A 19661-nucleotide genomic window follows, 5' to 3' on the forward strand; every position below is an offset into this window, starting at 1 on the left:
TTGTTTGAGAAGCCTTTGGCACCGGACACACAGGCTGTCACACTGGAAAGATCTAATTATGTGAATAAACTAGGACAGAATTGGAGGGTGTCCCACAGAACTGGCATCACTCAATGGTTTAGATCATCAATTTAGCATCTCATTCTAAAATGCTATCCAAAACAACAAAAACATTTTCCAGAAAGCCACAACAGGACTATTCACTCAGTTGCTACAACAAAGTAGTTTAATAGAACATCTCTGTTGTCTTTCTTTCTGTTGAGAAAAGCAGTCAAATGCTTTTGTAGCTGTGTATAAGCATGTAAAATGCTTACACACATATAGGGAGAGATGGCATCTTTCATCAGAGTAATTAACATAGCTGGGGAAAAACACACACCCATCAAGACATGCAACCTTTTGTGCCTGAAAATTTCTCTCTTTGAGAGGTAATACCTCTACCTAGAATGTTACCTGACTTTATTGGTGAGAGTTACTGGATTCTGGTTCTTAACTGACCTGTTAGATACAAAGTATGTTAATTATTGCATTGTGTGGTATCCAAATTAAGAGATTTTATAAACGAGTATGGAAAAAAAAAAAAAGGGAACTAGTTTTACAAGCTCAGTTTGGAAAATTGTTCAGGGCATGTCCAAGTGCCGTTTCCTGAAGTATTGTGATTTCTTTTCAATGTGCAGTTAGTACATTCAAAGGGACAGTAATCTATTAGGGGGCAGCACATATGAATTCCATAGCTTTTACTCTCTACATCTGAGAGGTTATCTGCTGAGATTATCCCATTGATTATCTGCTGTCTTCTGACAGCATAGACCAGGAAATGAGGGCAACCCCACCTCTCCGAGCATGTCCAACAAATTCACAATAAACATTCTAGCTGATGACATGACTTCTTAGCCTCAGCTCTTAATCAATTGGGAAAGATACCTCAGGCACACAGGAGTAATGTCCTCCGAGATTTGCTTGACTTAAGTTTTTATCCATTACAGATTTTTAAGTTATTTTTCTCTTTGAAAAACTGATGGTCTTTTCTAAAAGCTCAAATCAGCAGCATGACATGTGCCCAGCAAGAAAAACTAGATTATGTCCACTGAAAAAAGATCACTTTTTAATAAGTACCTTCAGTGGTGATTCATATCTAGTTTTCTCAATAGACAAATAAGCCACACCAAATTGCAAGTGAAATTGAGTAGAGTGCTACATACACCTGCATTTCAACTTATCAGGAACAGAGCAGAGGGTAGCAGTTCAGAGGACAGTACTATGTCAGAACAGGACGGACTGGGAATTTTACTTCTGAAGAATTGTTTCTTGCAACAAAGATGTTTCTGTTAGGCAAAAACATCCTTAAAAACCCCACAGGGGAAATAAAGGGCTATAGGGAAATTCAGTTTCAATGTTTTTTCTGTAGCCAACAATGAGGAAGCCCTCTCAGCAGTGCTCTCTTCACTGAAGTGATAAGTTATAGTCTCCATTTTCTCTTACTTCTCCTCTCATAAGCAGCTTCCATATGAGCACTCCATTAATTTTCCTCATAATACCTCCTACTTGATTTCTTTCAGACTTTCAAGCTATATTATTATCCTATATTTATTTCTCCTTTAGGCAATATTTGTTCTAATATGGTTTAAAATGTGAACTGTTTCAAAATGTGCTTGAAGTTTTTTGTCATATATTCATCTGACAAGAAAAGTGTTATCAGCAGCTTCTGGTAAGTAATTGCTATAATAACAAATATTACCCACTAAATGATATATAAATCAAGAGTTCCCAGTGACTAGGAGAAATGGCTATTTTACAACTTTGCCTGTAGTTCCCTAAAATGGAGGTGTGATATTATTTGTGAGGAAATCCTGAAATATTCTGACCCTGTAATTATGAATAACATTTTGCCAGCACTTCCCTTTACATCAGCATAAAAGAGAATAGCACTTGTGTTTCAAGACAAGGAAAAAATAGCTTGAGAAATATTATTTGGTGTTATACTTACCATTTCCATTTGCATGCACTGAATAATCATTATTCATTAGCAGTGTTGTAGAGTTAGTGGAGTTACTGTTTGATTGTAAGGAATTGGAAGAACTGGATACTCCTTGATTTACAGTCTGCTTCTTTAAACCATTAGTAGCAGTTCTACTCCAGTCTACAACAGATACATGACACAGAAAATAGCACAACTCATACAAGCAATATATAAAAATATAGTTAATAATGCAACTGAATTAAAATAAAAGCAAGGCTTTATCCACTCTTCTCACAGTATTCTAGACAGAATTATATTCTCCTAAGAATTCAATGATTCTTGATGTTTAAAATTATTTAAATATAGTTCCTTTTTCTCTTGTCCCTTTTTCTAATAAAAGTGGTTTTCCCAAGCTGTTTGTTACTGACAGCTATTCCGGGGCTTCCCCATGTGGGTTTCAGGGGCCTGCCATGAGGGATACGACACCACCCCACCTCCGTGAGGTTTGACCCATCCCTTTACTCTCCGGACACACACACATGTACCCCACCACAAGGTGGTTTCAACCCAATAGTTACTGATCTGGTGTCTAGCATTCCACTCCATTGGGTCGGAACAACCACTAGGACCAGGTTTAACCATTTCTCATATTCTTGTAGAGGCAGCCGTGGTGCAAGCTAGTGGACAGAGGGAGAAAAAGGACGGGAGAAAGAGGAAAGTATGCAAGAAAGCACACAGTGGGTAGTTGTTATATCAATAACTATAAACTAGGAGTTCTATCAATATAGAATCTCTGCTCTATGCAAATCACTATCTCTCACCCAGTGGGTCCCGAACTGCAGCAAATCAGGATCCAGGGAAAGAGTTCAGAATCTGGTTATTGCAGTGGCCAGAGAACTTCTTCCACTTGTATCTGTGGACAGCATCCTTCTTTGGTGAGGTGCAGCATTTTAAAAAATCTTTGCTTACTTAATAACAACACATTAGGCATTAACTCAAACCAAATACCTATATCCTAGACTACTACTTTACCACTCTCATCCTTCCCACCAAGCAGATTTCAGGGGCAATGTCAAGGTGTATCATGGGAAAGAGATATTCAGTAATACACAAAAATCTGGTTGCCACAGGGGAAACTGTTCTTACCAACTCAGTCTAACTTACAAAAAAATTTCAGTGGTTACTAAACTCAAAATCTTCACCTGTTTGCAGCTGGAGAAAACTTTTTGCTGCCACCAACAGTTTTTGTTATCCCCTTTTCTCCCTCCCTCCAGAGGCTACCCACTCTGAGGAGGTAGGAACGGGTATACAATACTTTGGTTATTCAGAGCTATTGCACTTGCTGTTTCAGAAAAGAAACACAAACATTACAGCAAAACAAAACTTAAAGGTACAAAATGATTATAGTCTTATGCTAGAGACTGCTTTTTGCTAATACAAAAAGGTGACATGTTTAGTCTTTTTACTTCACAGTCTCTAATTCTGTTGCAGCTATTTTCTCTTTCTAGAGTTGACTTTATTATTCTTGGATTCCCTGCTTGTAGATCTCTCAAGTGTGGGTAAATAAAGAAATCTGAAAAAGTCTTGTTGGCACTTCCTCTCCTCTTTGGACACTTGTATGAGAGGAGAGAAAAGAAAACTCAGTCTTGCTGAGACCAGTCTTAAAAAGAGGGAACAATCCACTTGGTGTCAATTCTGTGTTCTCTGCCATGGGCATTGGTGGCTACCTATGCAACAATTGCTATTTGGCTTGCAATTCTTTTTCTGGCTCCTAGAGGCAAGGGATAGAAAGCTGAGGAACCAAATTTCCAATTATTCCTCTTAGAATCTAGCCCAGCTTTTCTTTTAAGGAGGTCTAATACCATAATATTCCTAGGGAAAGGACTCAATATCATTATTGCCTTAGTGGCAACCAGCATTTCACTTGAGCCATCTGCTGCAGCCAACCACATCAGCAACATAAATCTGTTTTTTATCAGGGACTACCCCACATCTTTTTGCAGTTTTTTCATTCAAGGCAGAAATTTGGGCCCCTGTATCGATTGACAAGGTGGCAGGGGGACCATAAAGGATCAAGAGGAAAGGTTACTACCATATCTCCTTCTTTGTTTTCAGTGAGCTTTCTGTTATATTTCCATCTGTCGCCCCCTGGCTCATTTACCGGGGAGTTTCCCGACTTTTCCGCTAATGAGGTTGTGGATACTTCCAACTTGCCAGGCACCGAAGTAGCATTGTTTCCTTTTTTGGGACTATCACTTGACTGTCTCCACATTTTTACAAGCATTTGTAAATACTGGTCTTGACTGTCTGCCCATCAGTTCTCAAGGGATACCATCTTTTTCAATCCCTCATTCTACAATAGACTCTTTGAGACTTTGCCTTCCCAGTTTCACCCTCTAAATCGTGGAAGCTTTGCCCTTCACTCCATCCTACGGATGGTTGTTTGAGCTTTCACTTCATTTGCAGCACTAATTATCCGTCTACTATAATTTATTAAGTCCTTGGCTATTTCCCCCCATGTAAGACCAGATCCTGCCTGCGGTCCTCCTGCACAAGCAGCTCTAAGCCGATCTTGAAATTGTGTGGCATAAAGCTTTGATGAATCAGGTAGTCCTTCTATCAGGAGATTCAATCTGTCCAGGTTGGCAAGCAACGACATAGGAGGGGGCTGGTGAGGGACAATACCTTACGTGTATTAATTGGAGGCAAGCAGCCTTTTGTATGCTTTTAGTGAGTTTACTCAGTTGGGGTGGGCATAGCGACAGGTTCTCCGCCCTGGAAGGGTCCAGTCTTTCTGCTCAATAAGCTGCTCTCTGGGTAAGGAATCAAGGTTTTTTGCCATCAGGCACTGTTAGAAACACGTCCGGGCCCCAGAATCTGTATGTTTCTTCGTCTGAAAGTTTTAACTTATTTCCACCTGTGAGCGAAACTCTCCAAATATACTCTGTTTCACTGTCTCTTGCATGCTTACTGTATTTCTTTTGCAATTTTAACAACTCTGTTGGGGAATAAGGTATCTTCTTAGTTGTTACTATGGGCTCTGCCTCCCCATCTTCACCTTCATACACAAATCTAGTCTTCACAAGCGGACATAGTTTGGGTAGGAGGGGGAGCTTTTGTTTTACTGTACCAAAGTTCTGCTTCAAAGAAGTGGATTCCGCCTCCCAAGAGTCAAGAGACTTAATGTCACAGTTACAATACTCTGCTTTTTAGCCAGGCTAGGGGATTTCATTTCGTACCCCATTCCCCTACCCAGGTGGGAAGTGGCATCATGGTTAACATATCTTGCCTCCTTAGCCAGGCTTGAGTCACTTTCCATCCCCCCACTCAGGTGGGCAACTTGCAACTACAACTCTTTTTCTCTCTCATAGGATTCGTTCAACTTGTCACAATCTCTTTTCAGCATTCAACCATACCTCCGCCTTTTGATGAGCTAAGCTCTCAACTTTCACAGCCACTCAACTCAGCTAAGGACTCATTCTGTTTTTGATTGCGCTGATTAGTAACAAATCTCTCTCTCTGAGCAGCCATCAGCACAAGTCTCAGCAAAGAACAGACTAAAGTCTTTCTTTTACCACATCTCTTTTTCTTCTGTCTTGCCAGTTCTTTTATTTTCTTAGAGACTAACTTGGGGTCATGTCAGTTTTCCTCAGCCCATCTTTCTTTCTTTCTTTGGGACTAGGTATGCCTCATAATCTCTTAATAGCTCAACAAGTGGGGAACTGTTTAGGTTCTTTTCACCTTCCACGTGGCTGCTGGTGACTGACATGCTTTGTCTCTTTGTTTGCAATTTGCAATTATTCCCAAACAAAAAACCCCTCTTTTCCTCTAAAGGTAAACCCTGCTCTGCCTCAAAGATGTAACACCAGGAGCTGCAAGCTCACAGGCTCAGTTAGGAGTTTTACTTTAATATATATATATGTAGATAGATATAAGGTTCTTTAATACCTCGAGATAGCGTCAAGAGAATAAGCTACAGACTTGTTTCCAAGAGGTATTTTTTATTAATAATTTAGGGGAGAAAATAAGGGAACTTGGCAAAAGTTCAAAAGGGCACCACACAAGCTAGACGAAAATGTTCCACCACAGTACTGACCCAGCACATACTATTCCACAACATTTAAGTCAAAATCCAATGTCTCCACATCTAAGTCAAAATCCAATCCCTTAAGCTCCAAGGCACTCAAAACATCAAGAAAGGAGCAAAGAAAGAGAAGCAGAGGGAGCAAGAAGAGAGAAGAAGAAAGAGGGAGAGACAGATCACGTAGCTGCCATTGGAACCTTGTGGAGGACCAGCTCCCACACGTCCAGATGGCAGGGCCCTGACATGGGGCAAACATATGTCTTTGGTTTTATTTCCTCTGGTCCCTACAGCCACCCCCTCCAGGCAGGGTCTCTGACCCACAGGGCACTGTGGGGTCCCAGGCCAGGGTGAGGGGCACTGTTCTCACTGTCCCTGCCAATCTGAGCCTGGCTTAGGGGCTCCAGGAGGTGTGGTGTGTTATAATTTTACCAGGCTGTTTGTGACTGACAGCTACTCTGGGGCTTCCCCATGTGGGTTCCAGGGTCCTGTCATGAGGGACACGATGCCACCTCACCTCTGTGAGGTTCAACCCATCCCTTCCCTGCTCCACACACACACACACACACATATGTAGCCCCCAAAAGGTGATTCCAACCCAATAATAACTGATCTGACATCTAACATATGTAAGCATGTAAGAACTGTATCACCTACCACCCTTAAAGAGTATAATTTGGGAGGTTTACTATACCTTGGATAATGAATTAGAACTGCAACTGCAGCAACATGATTGATTTTTTTTTTTAAAGTATTACAAAATACTAGGAATTTAACACTGAATGTAAGTATTCAGAAGTAAAAAAAAAAAAAAAACTAAAAAAAAATTCATATTTACCAGAGTTTTCAGCCAGCCTGAATTTCCCACAACAGAGATATCTTCTCCACTGTTTACGGACGTTCTCCTTTGTTACACAATAGAAGATGAAAATGAAGAACCCTGCAAAGCAATAACATTAGAGAATATTGCAAAATTTGCTTTTACTACTTCTTAATGAACTGTGTTTTGGTTTTCTTTCATTTCTTTCAAATTTCTGATCAAAAGTAATGACATCTTTCTTTGGTGAAAAAGTTTACAACTCTGAACACCACAGAGTACTTATTCCATACATAGCTTAGAGAAATCATACACAAAAATGCAAAAACAACGAATACAACCAAATCCACAAGGTACATAAAGTTTCCTTCTATCAAATAAAAAGGGGGAAATTCTGTTGATCCTGAAATTTACTTAACACTTTTGGAAAAGAATTCAGAGCAATGTCAAATAGAGGGTGTGATACGACACTGTCAGGCTCTGCAGCTTTTAGCACATGGTGTAACACTGTCATATCTTCTATTAGAAGCTAACCTCTTACCAGAAAAATAACTTGTATCTAAAATACTAATTAATGAGACCCCCTCTACCACAATTTCAAAGTCAAATATTTTCTAGAAGGCATGGTGCTCATCCCGTCTCTTGCCAGTGCCACATTACAGATTCTTTGTCTGCTTCTCTAACTGATTCTACTAAGTGACACAGGGTAGCATCTAACTTCCCCTGCTTAAAAGTCCATCATCATAGTCCATATTTCTCTGAGAACAGACAGGTTAGGTTTACAGGGAATAGAAAATAGCCTGAGATAAAACTAAATGATCAGACTGGTGTAGACACGGATGTACACTATGTTTACACTGCTTTTCGGGCAAATTAAACATATAAAATTCCACTGGAAAAGATTACTCACATCTTTCTTTGCTAAAGTATCTTTATTAACTTTGGTTTTTAGGATTAGTTTTTGAATGTAACTAAGTGTTGCTCTATACCAGACGGTTCTATGCCACTTTCAAATATTTTGAAATGGTTTTGAAACACCAGTATAAGCTTAATTGAATTAATACAATTTATGCACCTTTATTTACGCACTTCCAATATCAAAATTTGCCTACCACCTAACTTGAAACTGGGTAAACAGGGAACTCAGTTTCATGTAACAGATTATTCTGACCACACAGAATCTAGTCATGTGTTAGTTCAACTCAATCCTGTGCAAGACCTGGGAAAATGTGGATCCAGCCCCTCATGTTACCAAAGGGTAAGCTACTCAAAAATCAACACAATAAATAGGGTAGAGGTATATACACTGAACCACAATTTTCATTGCTTTAGTCTCTCTGGGAATTCACCCAACCAGTCATATAAGTGCCATTTAAGCAAAAGTTCAGATCCAAACTTCAGCAGAGTAATTCAGGTATACTTAGATGACTGTAGGCACCTACAGTACCTCCTATTTATACAAAAGCCTTTGCAGCCTCTGACACTCTGCTTTTGGATATGTCCATTAGCATCCTGGCCTTTGCAAAGCTTTATGCCTTCGTATCTTCTTTGCATATGTTCTTAAGTACTACAGGCCATGCTCAAGAGTTAAGCCACTACTGTTTAGATGTTGCAGCCTTGCCTGTCTCAATGGCCCTTTGCTGAATGTCACACCACCCCTCTAAGCCTTAGGGGAAGTGGAAAAATGGTACAGTTTTCACTAGATTTATTGCATTATAATGTGAACACTTTCAGTAACTGAGTATTCACAATTGATCTGTTGACTACAGACGCACAGTCACTTTTAGTGATGTCTGGTTTGCATACACTTTTTAAATTACAATATTTATAAATATACTATACCTATAAATGTTATCTAGCTTTCCTGTACCTTACCATAACAAAATTGCAACATAAGATTACAGTAAAGCAGTATCATCTCTAATATAATTATCATGTTCAAGCACATATTAAAGTTACATTTTTATTGCTGAATCAAGAAAATGACATTTCCAAATATTTTGTTTGTTATATTATATGCAAGTGTTTGTTATATTATATGCTGTCACATGAAGGATAAAACTTACCTTGCAAAGTGTTGAAAATGGTGAAGAGGTAAGTAAATACCTCATTTACTGTGAAGAAAGCAAATCCCCAAGTAATTCCCAACAAGAATGTAAGGCCAGCAACACTCCTAAGGTCTTGAATACTTGTTTTCCTTTGAGCACCAAGTTGTTTTTTCTTTTTGATACGACAGAGCTGGATCAGCACAACAATGAACATGCTGATATTGATCAGGAATATTAGGCAAAAATATCCCACAGCAGTAATATAGAAGACAATTCTATTTTTAATCCAGCAGCTAGAACAAAAGAACAGTCTGTTAACCATTATCAGAAAGAGAAATTAAGTAAAATAAACAGGAGATAAACATGTAATTTGTTGCACATGCAAATCATTTTTGCCTTTTTAGAAAAGTTCTTCTAGTCAAAGGGTATGGTCCTTCCTATGGGAAATAACCATAAAACACATGATATACTGTAGAGCTGTATCATTTCAAAGCACTACCACTGCTTCCTTCCCTTCCCCACCTTTACTTTAAAGAAAACCCAATTTTGTAGGACCTCCCTCCCCCCCCCCCGAAACACCTCCCTTTAACTCACAATTCATCAGGTCCATTTATTGAAACCTTTCCAGTGGTTATAAGTCCATAATTATCCGGTGATATTGCCAACACAATGGACACAACTAATGCTGGTAACCCTGAAATATTATGAGCAAACACAAAAGTGAAAATCCTGACGAAGACAGCATTATGAGGACTTGAAATTATATTTTTCTATGAAATCTACAACTTGTTTTTGAAATTCATCTGTTGAATTCTGTTAACTACTAGCTGTCTGAAAGAATCTAAAAACTGCAGCTGTCAAACTGCTCAGGAGAACAACTTGCAAAGAAACAAGAGGAGTTCTCCATATCTAGCTCCAAAACTTTCTGAATAAGTCAACAAATGCCATCAAACTGATTTAAAATATCAAGTATTGGATACCTGATTTTCTTTCTTATGTATGTTTTAAGAAAACAATTCCATTCATTTTAGTGCCTTGGCTCAGGTTTACTCAAATGGCCAGAGACAACAATCAGGCCCAGGATCTCTTCATCCTCTATCCAGTTACATCTGTTTTGCTGCTTTTTGTTAGCAACAGTGCTATCCCAGAAATGCAATATATATACTTATTGGCATTTATTCTTCCAATACAATTCACACCATCTGTCTGGTAAATGGAAATGGAAGTATGCCCATTAAAAATTGTTTCTATCGTATTAGCACAAAGAAAATTCATTATCAATTTGCATTGCAGAAGCTTCAGTTCTGCAGCTGGGGGGCTGTCCATACCTCAGTAAGGTGGAACATACAGGATCAGGTTCACTGATAATGAATACCTGGTCACTGCAAAGTCATAACCTTTAATGATTGCTTAATTTTCATTTCTGAACTGTGTCAGATTCACTGAAATACTTGGTAAGAGGAATTATCTACTTAGCATACAAAAGGGGAAAAAAAACTACATACCCCAGCCAACAACACAGAATTTAAGAATGTATTTCCGTACATAGGTATTAAAGACTTTCACAAGGGCCAAATACATGTGGAAAGCTTCCAGGCCCATCCAGGTGAAGGAAACCAGGAGGAAATAGTGAAGAAATACTGCAACTGCAATGCATAGGCCTCGTGTATCATACAGTGCAATCCATGAGTCAAGGAGAAAAACTAAGTTGAGCAGAAGTAATGCAGCACACAGCTGAATAAGTATTTTGGAGGGGTAGTCTCTCCGGATTTTCCTAAAAAAAAGCAAACCAGTGTCATGACATCAATTGTCCATGGATCCCTGGCTTATTTCCTCTCTTGCAGTCCTTAGTGCACAAATGCCTAGAAAAAAAATGTATGTTTTCATTCATATATAATGCTTCATATATTGGATTTATAAATGGAGAGAATAATTTAAAAAATATTTCCAAATTAGCAGCCTGTATGGATAAAGTTTTTTTAGAAAAAGTTACATAAATACAAACAATAATTAGGAGTCTTTGAGTTTAGTGCCATGGTTATTTTTTTTTACATGGTATGTTGGACTTCTTGTTACAGTGCTTCCAAAACCCAAAATGTGACTGTTCTTTATCATTATACTAGATTAGGCTTTTGACTGGGCTTCTAAAGCTTTGACAGAGACAAGTCTTTAGCGACAGAATAATGAGAAAATAAACAAAGAATACAAATGCATTTAAAATGCTACAATTCTGCACTGTTTTCTATATGTTGTATGTTAAACACATTCCTTCACACTTCTATTATGATAATCCATTATAAAACATGTCAGAGTGCTACTTCTTCACTTCTGACTGCATAGAGCTTCATGATAATTCACTTGTTTATAAGATTAACATTCCTGAAGACTGAATCAACACCTTCTTGGTAAACTGGCCAAATTTGTGCATTATTAATGGAGACAGAATCCATAACTGTTGGAAAGGACTTTGCAATGAAGAGTACAATCAATCATAATTGAAGAGTAATGGGAGCTTAGTTGAACAGGTACTTACTCAAAAGCTATGTAGGTCACAAGAGTAACAGAAAGAAAAATTGCAGAGAGGCCACAGCCTATGTAGGATATAAAAGTCAGTACCAATTCTTGTGTGGGATTCAAAGGAGTATTTCCATACAAGTTCTAAAACAGAAACAGAAGTTAATTTCAGAGAACATGTTTATTAAATGGAAAAAGGTCAAAAAAATCCCAAATGCACATTTCCCTCTGCAATTGAAAAAAAAAAAAGTAAACCATTCTTTTCATCATGGATTTTATAAAAGGTTAACTGAAAAACAAAAAAGCCAATCTAGTCCTGTAAAGAGAAGGGAGTTGGACTCCACGATCTTTGTGAGTCCCTTCCAACTCGAGATATTACTCTGTGATTCTGTGATTCTAATTGTGAAAACCCATTTGATTAAAAACTTGGTTTAAATTTGATTTCTCCTAAATTTTATTTCCTAGAACACAAAAAACTGCCTAAATGTAAAAGCTGTAGCACTTTAGGAATTTTTTTACTCCAGTGAAACTCATGGATTCCTATTCAACTAGTAGCTTAAGCATGTGTCTAATACGTAGTAACACTGAAGTGAATAGAACCCGAGTATTATTTCATAGGTAGTATGTGCTTATTGGGTCCTCATTTGCTTAAGACAACACCTGCTTAAATGTGTACTTGAACCAGGGTAAAATTGCATAATTTTTAAAAATAATTACCATCAAAACAGCAAAACTCGTGAGGTGGTTGCATGAACAGACTGTTTCATTTACTCTACTTTCTTTAACTATGCAACCTTCATGTGACCAGCCTCCATGTCCACCTGTTAAAGAAAGCAGCTTTGTTATTCATAAAAGGCTTTATTTATATTAACATGGGTTAACATAGCTAAAACAACACAGTATCTTGGGTGATCTACAGTACTTACCATTTTTATTAAAGTCCCAAAAAACACATCTAACTGTTGAATTATCCTGTTCAGGAGGTAAAAAGGAAAAAAAATTACAAACTATGAGTTTAGGATCAAATGATTTATAAATTATCTACAAAATGCAAGCAAGAATAAATATTCTATACAGGAAATATGCCTGTTTTACATGAATACAAAATTAATTTAGGTGTATAGAATGGATTAATATTGCAAATATGCTGAACAAATTTGAAGTCACCATATGGGAGCTAGCTCTCATGCTTATGCAAAGATTTTGTTCCTGGTAGAACATTCTGAATGCTCTTTCATTGTCTTCCCACACTACACAAATTCTTGGAATTTCTCATCCTTCTTGATTTTGTAAGTATTGAGGGCATGATCACACATAAAAGGAAAAACCTTTTCATTTGCAAAAATTTTATCACTTTCTATTACTGTGTTGTTAAATGTTTACATATAGATTTCCCTCCACTCATGGGAGCTCTAAAAATAGCAGAAGCAATTTACTATACTGCTATGAATACTAATACTTCTATGGTTATGTCTCAAAACTCACTATTATGTCAATATAAGTAAACACTACACTAAGACAGCTCCTGAAAAAAGCTTCAAGTGCATTAGTGGAATCCCTACATTTTTCAGTTTATAATAATTTAGTATTTTAAACTCTGTTAATATTTGGGATAGAAGACTTCAATCCTTGATGCTCATTTAAGAAAGAGATGGTGTGTATGAGTCCTAATACTTCCAGATGACACAATCCTGTGTTTCAGTTCCCCTAAGAAAAAAACTTTTATTACTTTCTGGCCATGCAGAACCTACAATTGTCATGACTGCAGCATCTTCCAAAGAAACCCACAGTTTTCCATCTAAGAGGTTTTATTCTTTGTAGAATAAAACAGAAGGGTAAATAAAAAAGATAAAAGCTGGATGGTTGGGTGATAGAACAAAATTACCTGAAATAATTTGAGAACCAAAATTTATACCAGTAGTAAATAAACAAAGATGAATGATTTTAACTGTCCAGAAAAAGGTGAAATGTCCACTGATCTGCATTCTTAGTACCCTACTTCCTCTATAACAACTTCAGTGGAGGCAACAAAATTGTACTTTAAGTCTGCCAAAATGTAAATCATACCTGATTAGGCTTGATATTCTGTAAAGTGACAGTAACATTTGCCTTTAAGTTGCGAATTGTGAGATTGGCAACACTTGATGATATAACATTGCTGATTAAAGATGCATTCTTCAAGGACAGATCCTGGAACAACAAAAAAAATAACCAGTTTTAAAATCTTAAAGGAAGCAATACTAGAGTACAGCACCCACAAGTTCGGTTACTATGCAGAGTAAGCACTGGACAAAAAACAATTACTTTTTAAATCAGAACTTTTAAAATGTGTTTTGTGGGGAAAAAGTCTATTCATATTTTATTTTGCACTAGGCTTGAGTTTGAAACCCTTAGGAACAGAGGACCAAAAAAATACCTGGAACACAGTGGTCTTTTTAAAGAAGTTGAATATAATTCTAGAAGCCAAGTCCAATTCTTCAGTGGGTAAATTTGTCAGCAATGATGAAGGAAGTGCAATTGATCCGAGATTATTTAAATCATTAATGGCCTGAACTCCTAGAGAGATCTGAAAAATAAATGCCAGGATTATGCTTCATTTCAGTCTCCAAATAAATAAATTATCACTTATTTTCAGTTTAAAATTTCCAAATATGTATCTCTCTAATCATTGTCACAAACTCACTGCTGCTCTCATTCCTTTCCTGTTCCAAGGCATAAATAGCATCTACAGGACTGAAAAGAATGCATTCCATTTCAGGTCTGCCTACCATTGAAAATAATCCGGCTTTAACCACTTGCTTACAGGGACAGAACACACCACTGTAGTAGATAATATTGATTTGAAAAAAGTGAAGTGCAACAACCCAGATAGGCCTATGTAATTGTGTAGGGAGATCAACATTTCACAGCATGGAAGCCTGCAAAGGCAAAGAATTTTTATACCCCAGAGGAAGTATGTAAGAATTCAGAAAAAGTGTAAATAGCCATTGTTTGTCAGTCAGTTTTTAAGTACAGTAGATTAAGCAGAATCTAAGGATGTAAAACGTAACTTTTTGATCATCTGGCAAAAATGACAAAAAAACCCCATGGATAAGTTATAATTCAGATATCTGAATTCCTTAGTGATCTAACATTATACAAAAAAGATCTGAATTTTCACCCAGTTTTGCATGCTGTACTTAAAGGCCAGAGAGCTTTGTTTAGTACAAAATCTCTCAGCATTCTCTTGTCGCACATTAGTCACAAATATCATCGACCTCAGAGTCCCTGAGAGATATGAAACATCAGTAGAAGTGAAGAAAGAAATTATCTGATTATTCAGAGAATGGTTGTAACAGGAGTAACAGTGTGAACTCCCCACAGTGCCCTAAAAGTGTGATTTAACTCTTCTGTTTAGAGAAGTGGACTCCAAATGCATCCTCTAAAATTTTTTGAGCGTGAGCCCCAGTATATAACTACTTATAAGTTATATGTATGTACTACTGTACCAATATATTACACAATTTATAAAATATATTTTAAAAAATTAAAATGAGATTAGACATTATTTTTAAATATATTTTTTTTATTATTCATATAAGTAAAATTTTCTTCCCACACTGCAATGGACTGTCGTGTGCACACCCTGGGGTACTCAAACCCCACTTCAGAGATCACTGGTTTAGACAGCCACCAAAGAAATCCTAAATGAATTCTACAAAAGCATTCCTGTTGCTCTAGTTTGAAGTAGATGATAGTTATTGAAAATATTCTGTATGTCATTGCCAGTGCCATGAAATCTAAAAAAAAATCATTACTTAGCAACTATCTGTTGCTATATTTCAGCACTACCACCTCCTAGTCACCTCACATTCATGCACTACATATTGCTAAGAAATAGAAAAGAACTCTAATGTTAACATTTTATACCACTTTCAGTATCACAGAAAAGTTCCAGTACTAATTATGGCTCACACTACATTAAGCTATTTCCATCTCTGAGGAGGCAGGATGTGTCAGAATTTGTGCAAAACTTTCCATCTCTCCTTGCTTAAGCCTCCAAGGCTGGTATTGTCCAAATTATTAATTCCTCAACCAGGAAGGAAGTTTTGAATGAGACAAAGTGGATCCAAACTTTCTAAGCACTTCTTTCTTGATGAGACCGACTAGTCATGAATGACAAACATCCTAGTATCATTCATTATCCAAACAACACACATAATAGTTCTTTCCTGGAACCCTCTGCAATTAATCTCCTTCTACCAGATGAAGCCATTTGGCAACACTCCTTGACAAATGTCAGGACTGTCATGGTGGATGAATGAATGACTCATGATTCCAGGTTTTCGAGGCGAAGTTATTCCACCAAGCACTCTGTCCATTCTGGCTGCACCCTCTCTAACAGCTTATTAGTTATGCCAATTTCTGCTAAGTCGGTTGCTCTCCTACACCTATTTACACAATAGAAAGGAAAAACTATGGAGGGCTTAAAAAATAAAATATTTTTTTCTCTGAAATGAACACAAATAAAAGATCCTGAAACTGTGACATAAACACAGAACAAACTCGCTTTCATATAAATATAAAACCATAAATACTTAAAAATAAATATTTGACAATTTGTAAATATTTAGAATTATCAGTGTTTAACCTGGAGATCAGCTGAGTCCTGGACAGCGAAAGACATTTGGTTGGAGCGCATGCTGTTGGTTTTGACAACTGCCAGAGCCAAGGAAGGGGAGACAAATGCAGCAGATGATGTTGAAAGTTTCAATTGTAAGCCAATATAGTCCACCAGTTTTATAATTCTGTTAAGAAAAAGTACAGTTAATATTACCAAGCACATACACAGAAAATTCTCAGGCAAGTTGTGGTTATGGAGCAACAATCCAAGTGCAGTGTAAAATACAGCTGACTCTGCTCACTTATTATGGAGTCAACACAAAAAGAAATACAGTTTTCCATGGCAATACATTATAGTAGAGCTGATAACCTTAGAATGACAGTCCTTCCATTTTGTAAGTACATTAAAGAACAAGAAATATTCTTTTGGATTATGATTATTAAAAAAATGAAACTTGCTGAAGCTAATTTATCAAGACAGTTAATACAACACATCTTTAATCTACTGCCAAAGTGACATACCTTTTAGAAATTCGGGGTGGTAACGGCTGAGAAGCAGTCAGAACACTGCTAACCTCATTAACCATCCTTTCTACATCTTTTGGCTCTACTTTTCCAGCTGCTAAATCATTTTCTATTTTGGACACGATTTGCTCAGCTGTGGTGATACTAATGGTGGTAGATACAGAAGTTGTATTTGTGGTAGGTGTTTTTCCTGTGACAAAAGAAAAGGTGTGTATTTAGTTAAACACTATGTTCAGCAAATGAAGTAAGCTTTGAGAAGCAGAAAAGTTAAGTTCTCAGCCTGGAGAAGAGGAGAGTGAGGGGAGACCTCATTGCAGTCTACAACTTCCTTGTGAGGGAAAGAGGAGGGGCAGACACTGGTCTCTTTCTTCTCTGTGGTGACCAGTGACAGAACCAGAAGGAATGGCCTGAAGTTATGTCAGGGGACATTTAGGTTGGGTATTAGAGAAAGGTTCTTCACCCAGAGGGTGGTTGGGCACTGGAACAGGCTCCCCAGGGAAGTGATCACAGCACCAAGCCTGACAGAGTTCAAGAAACATTTGGACAACACTCTCAGACACGTGATGTGATTCTTGGGGTGTCCTGTGCAGGGTCAGAAGTTGGACTTAATGATCCTTGTGGGTCCCTTCCAACTGAGCATATTCTGTGATTCTGCGATTAACAAACCTATCACAGCTTGTAAGGTCTTTCAATGAGTTATGTGAGACAGAATCCCTTTTTCTCCCTGTCAGATACTTTGCAGACAGCAATAATTTAAATCTCATAAAAACATAAGGTAAGGTTTCAAATTGCCAATATTAATTCCACATTTTATTGATTGCAAAGATCCTCAAGGACATCAGACCATTAGTGATATTAAATAACCTATTATTTTGGATTTATAGCCACTTGATGCCTGAAGGTAGAATAAAATCAAGATGTCAGAAATTCAAAAAGAAGCTTGTAAAGATGTGTACCATCTTAACATGAAAATACATAGCCACTAAGAATATTCCTAATCAACAGTAGTATTTTAAGGATGACCCAACAGTAATTTGCAATATTTTAAACACTAGCTTAGTTTAAAAAAAATAGCTACCTTGCTCGCTGACATAAATTTTTTCTGCCAAAAAGAAATTTGTGCTGTTGGGAACTTAGTACAGTACCTAATCCATGACAGTTACAAACCCCTTTGTAGGGTGAGGTATCACTCACCATGGCCAAAGGCATCAGAATGTGTTTTAAAATAAGTGTACACCTCGTGAGAGTTGTCTCAGGTTTTTCACATGAAACTGAATCATAGGATCATTCAGGTTGGAAAAGACCTCCAAGATCATCAAGTTCAGCATTTTACCAACAGTCACACCCTGTCAACTAAGTGCCACGTCCACTCATTTCTTGAACATTTCCAGGGATGGTGACTCCCCCACATCCCTTGGCAGTCCATTCCAATGCTTAACAACCCTTCCTGCAAAGAAATTCTTCCTGATGTCCAACCTGAACATCCCCTGGTGCACCTTGAGGCTATGTCCTCTCATCCTGTTGCTGGTTGCCTGGGAGAAGTGACAGACCCCCATCTGGCTACACCCTCTTTCAGGTAGTTGTAGAGAACAATAAGGTCTCCCCTGAGTCTCCTCTTCTCCAGGTTAAATATCCCCAGCTCCTTCAGCCGCTTCTCTTAAGACTTGTGCTCTAGACTCTTCACCAGTTTTGTTGCCCTTCTCTGGACACACTCAAGCACCTCAATGTCTTTCTTGAAGTGAGGGGTCCAAAACTGAACACAGGATTCAAGGTGCAGCCTCACCAGTGCCGAGTACAGAGGGAAAATCACTTCCCTGCCTGCCATGCTATTTTTGACGCAAGCCAGGATGCCACTGGCCTTCTTGGCCACCTGGGCACACGCTGGCTCATGTTGAGTCACTGTCGACCAACACTGCCAGGTCTTTTTCTGCTGGGCAGTGTTCCAGACACTATTCCCTATGTCTGGAGTGTTGCATGGAGTTGTTGTGAACCAAGTGCAGGACTCAGCACGTGGCCTTGTTGAACTTCATAAAATCGGCTTTGATCCATCAATCCATCCTGTCCAGATCCCTCAGCACAGCCTTCCTACACTCCAGCAGATCAACACTCACATCCAAAGTATTCACAGTAACTGCCAGGTCACCCCACATATATATAACCTCGTTTAATAAAGTTTAAAAGCAAATCCAGTACATGGCATTAAAATAAAAAAAAAATAATTTACTTGTCATATTTACCTGTGCTCCCATGGCCATCAACAGTAGAATGAGGACGAGAAGCTGAGACAGAATGGTTGACAGGACTAACAGTAGGGGTCAAAGACATTGTGAAAGGAGTAAAGGGAAGAATAGGTACTGTACTAATATTTTTGTTACCAGATATAAGATGAGTTATAGCAGGAGGAATTTGTGCAACAGATTTGGTGATAGTCTCAAAGTGGCGATTTACAATTGGAAGTTTGTGGGGAAGCTCAGAAGAGGAAAGTGCAGAATGTTTAGTGAAACCTACAGAAGGAGAAAGTATTGTAAAAGGCTTGCTAAGGTGTGCAGAATTAGGTTTAATTGAGAAAGCAGCATTAGTGACAGATTTTGTTGCAGGTGTGGAACTAGTGGCAGATTTATTAGAAGCTACAGAAGAAAAAGTTGGCGTGGTAGATTGAGCAACAGACTCAGAAAAGGAACGTGTAGTGGTAACAATGGTGGAAGACATAGAAGTGTCAGCAAGAGGGTTTGTAGTGGGAGATGTGGAGAGAGGTCCAGAAAAAGGAGTTTCTGTGAATGGTGTGATCAGTGGTCTAATTGTGGGGCTTTGTTTAGCAGAAAGCATAGTGGAGGAAATAAAAGTATTAGATTTGGGGGAAGTCTTTTTAGAGAGAGAAGGAGAATGAGGGAAAGGAACCCATATAGAATGAGGTGGCACTTGTATAGTACTGTAAAAGAAAAAAAAAGCACAAAAATGCATGTTAATTTTAACATTGTTCCTATTTTAAAGAAAATAAGTTATATATATGAATTATATGGACATACTAATAAGGTATATTTAAAAAACAATCAGCTTGGATGTTTCATGCTCTAACATTTTGAGGGTTCTGACATTCTATTTTGCTGTAGTTGT

The 19661-nt window shown here is 37.9% G+C and overlaps 1 protein-coding gene across 6 annotated transcripts in view; it reads right to left on the minus strand.

The window, feature by feature from the left end:
- ADGRG2 (adhesion G protein-coupled receptor G2) overlaps positions 1-19661 on the minus strand; it is a 64082-nt gene that overhangs the window by 3111 nt on the left and 41310 nt on the right. For all 6 annotated transcript variants that reach the window (XM_027689084.1, XM_027689083.1, XM_027689081.1 and 3 more), the window contains 13 exons: positions 18785-19476; positions 16545-16737; positions 16051-16207; positions 13837-13986; positions 13488-13610; positions 12347-12392; positions 12138-12241; positions 11440-11564; positions 10412-10680; positions 9501-9600; positions 8925-9199; positions 6880-6981; positions 1988-2140 (listed from right to left, as the gene is read on the minus strand). In XM_027689084.1, coding sequence (XP_027544885.1) covers positions 1988-2140; positions 6880-6981; positions 8925-9199; positions 9501-9600; positions 10412-10680; positions 11440-11564; positions 12138-12241; positions 12347-12392; positions 13488-13610; positions 13837-13986; positions 16051-16207; positions 16545-16737; positions 18785-19476 — 2489 coding nt within the window. The remainder of the gene's footprint in view (positions 1-1987; positions 2141-6879; positions 6982-8924; positions 9200-9500; positions 9601-10411; positions 10681-11439; positions 11565-12137; positions 12242-12346; positions 12393-13487; positions 13611-13836; positions 13987-16050; positions 16208-16544; positions 16738-18784; positions 19477-19661) is intronic.

The sequence above is a fragment of the Neopelma chrysocephalum genome, unplaced genomic scaffold, assembly GCF_003984885.1.
Source record: "Neopelma chrysocephalum unplaced genomic scaffold, ASM398488v2 Primary Assembly neopelma1_76, whole genome shotgun sequence".
Lineage (NCBI taxonomy): Eukaryota > Metazoa > Chordata > Aves > Passeriformes > Pipridae > Neopelma > Neopelma chrysocephalum.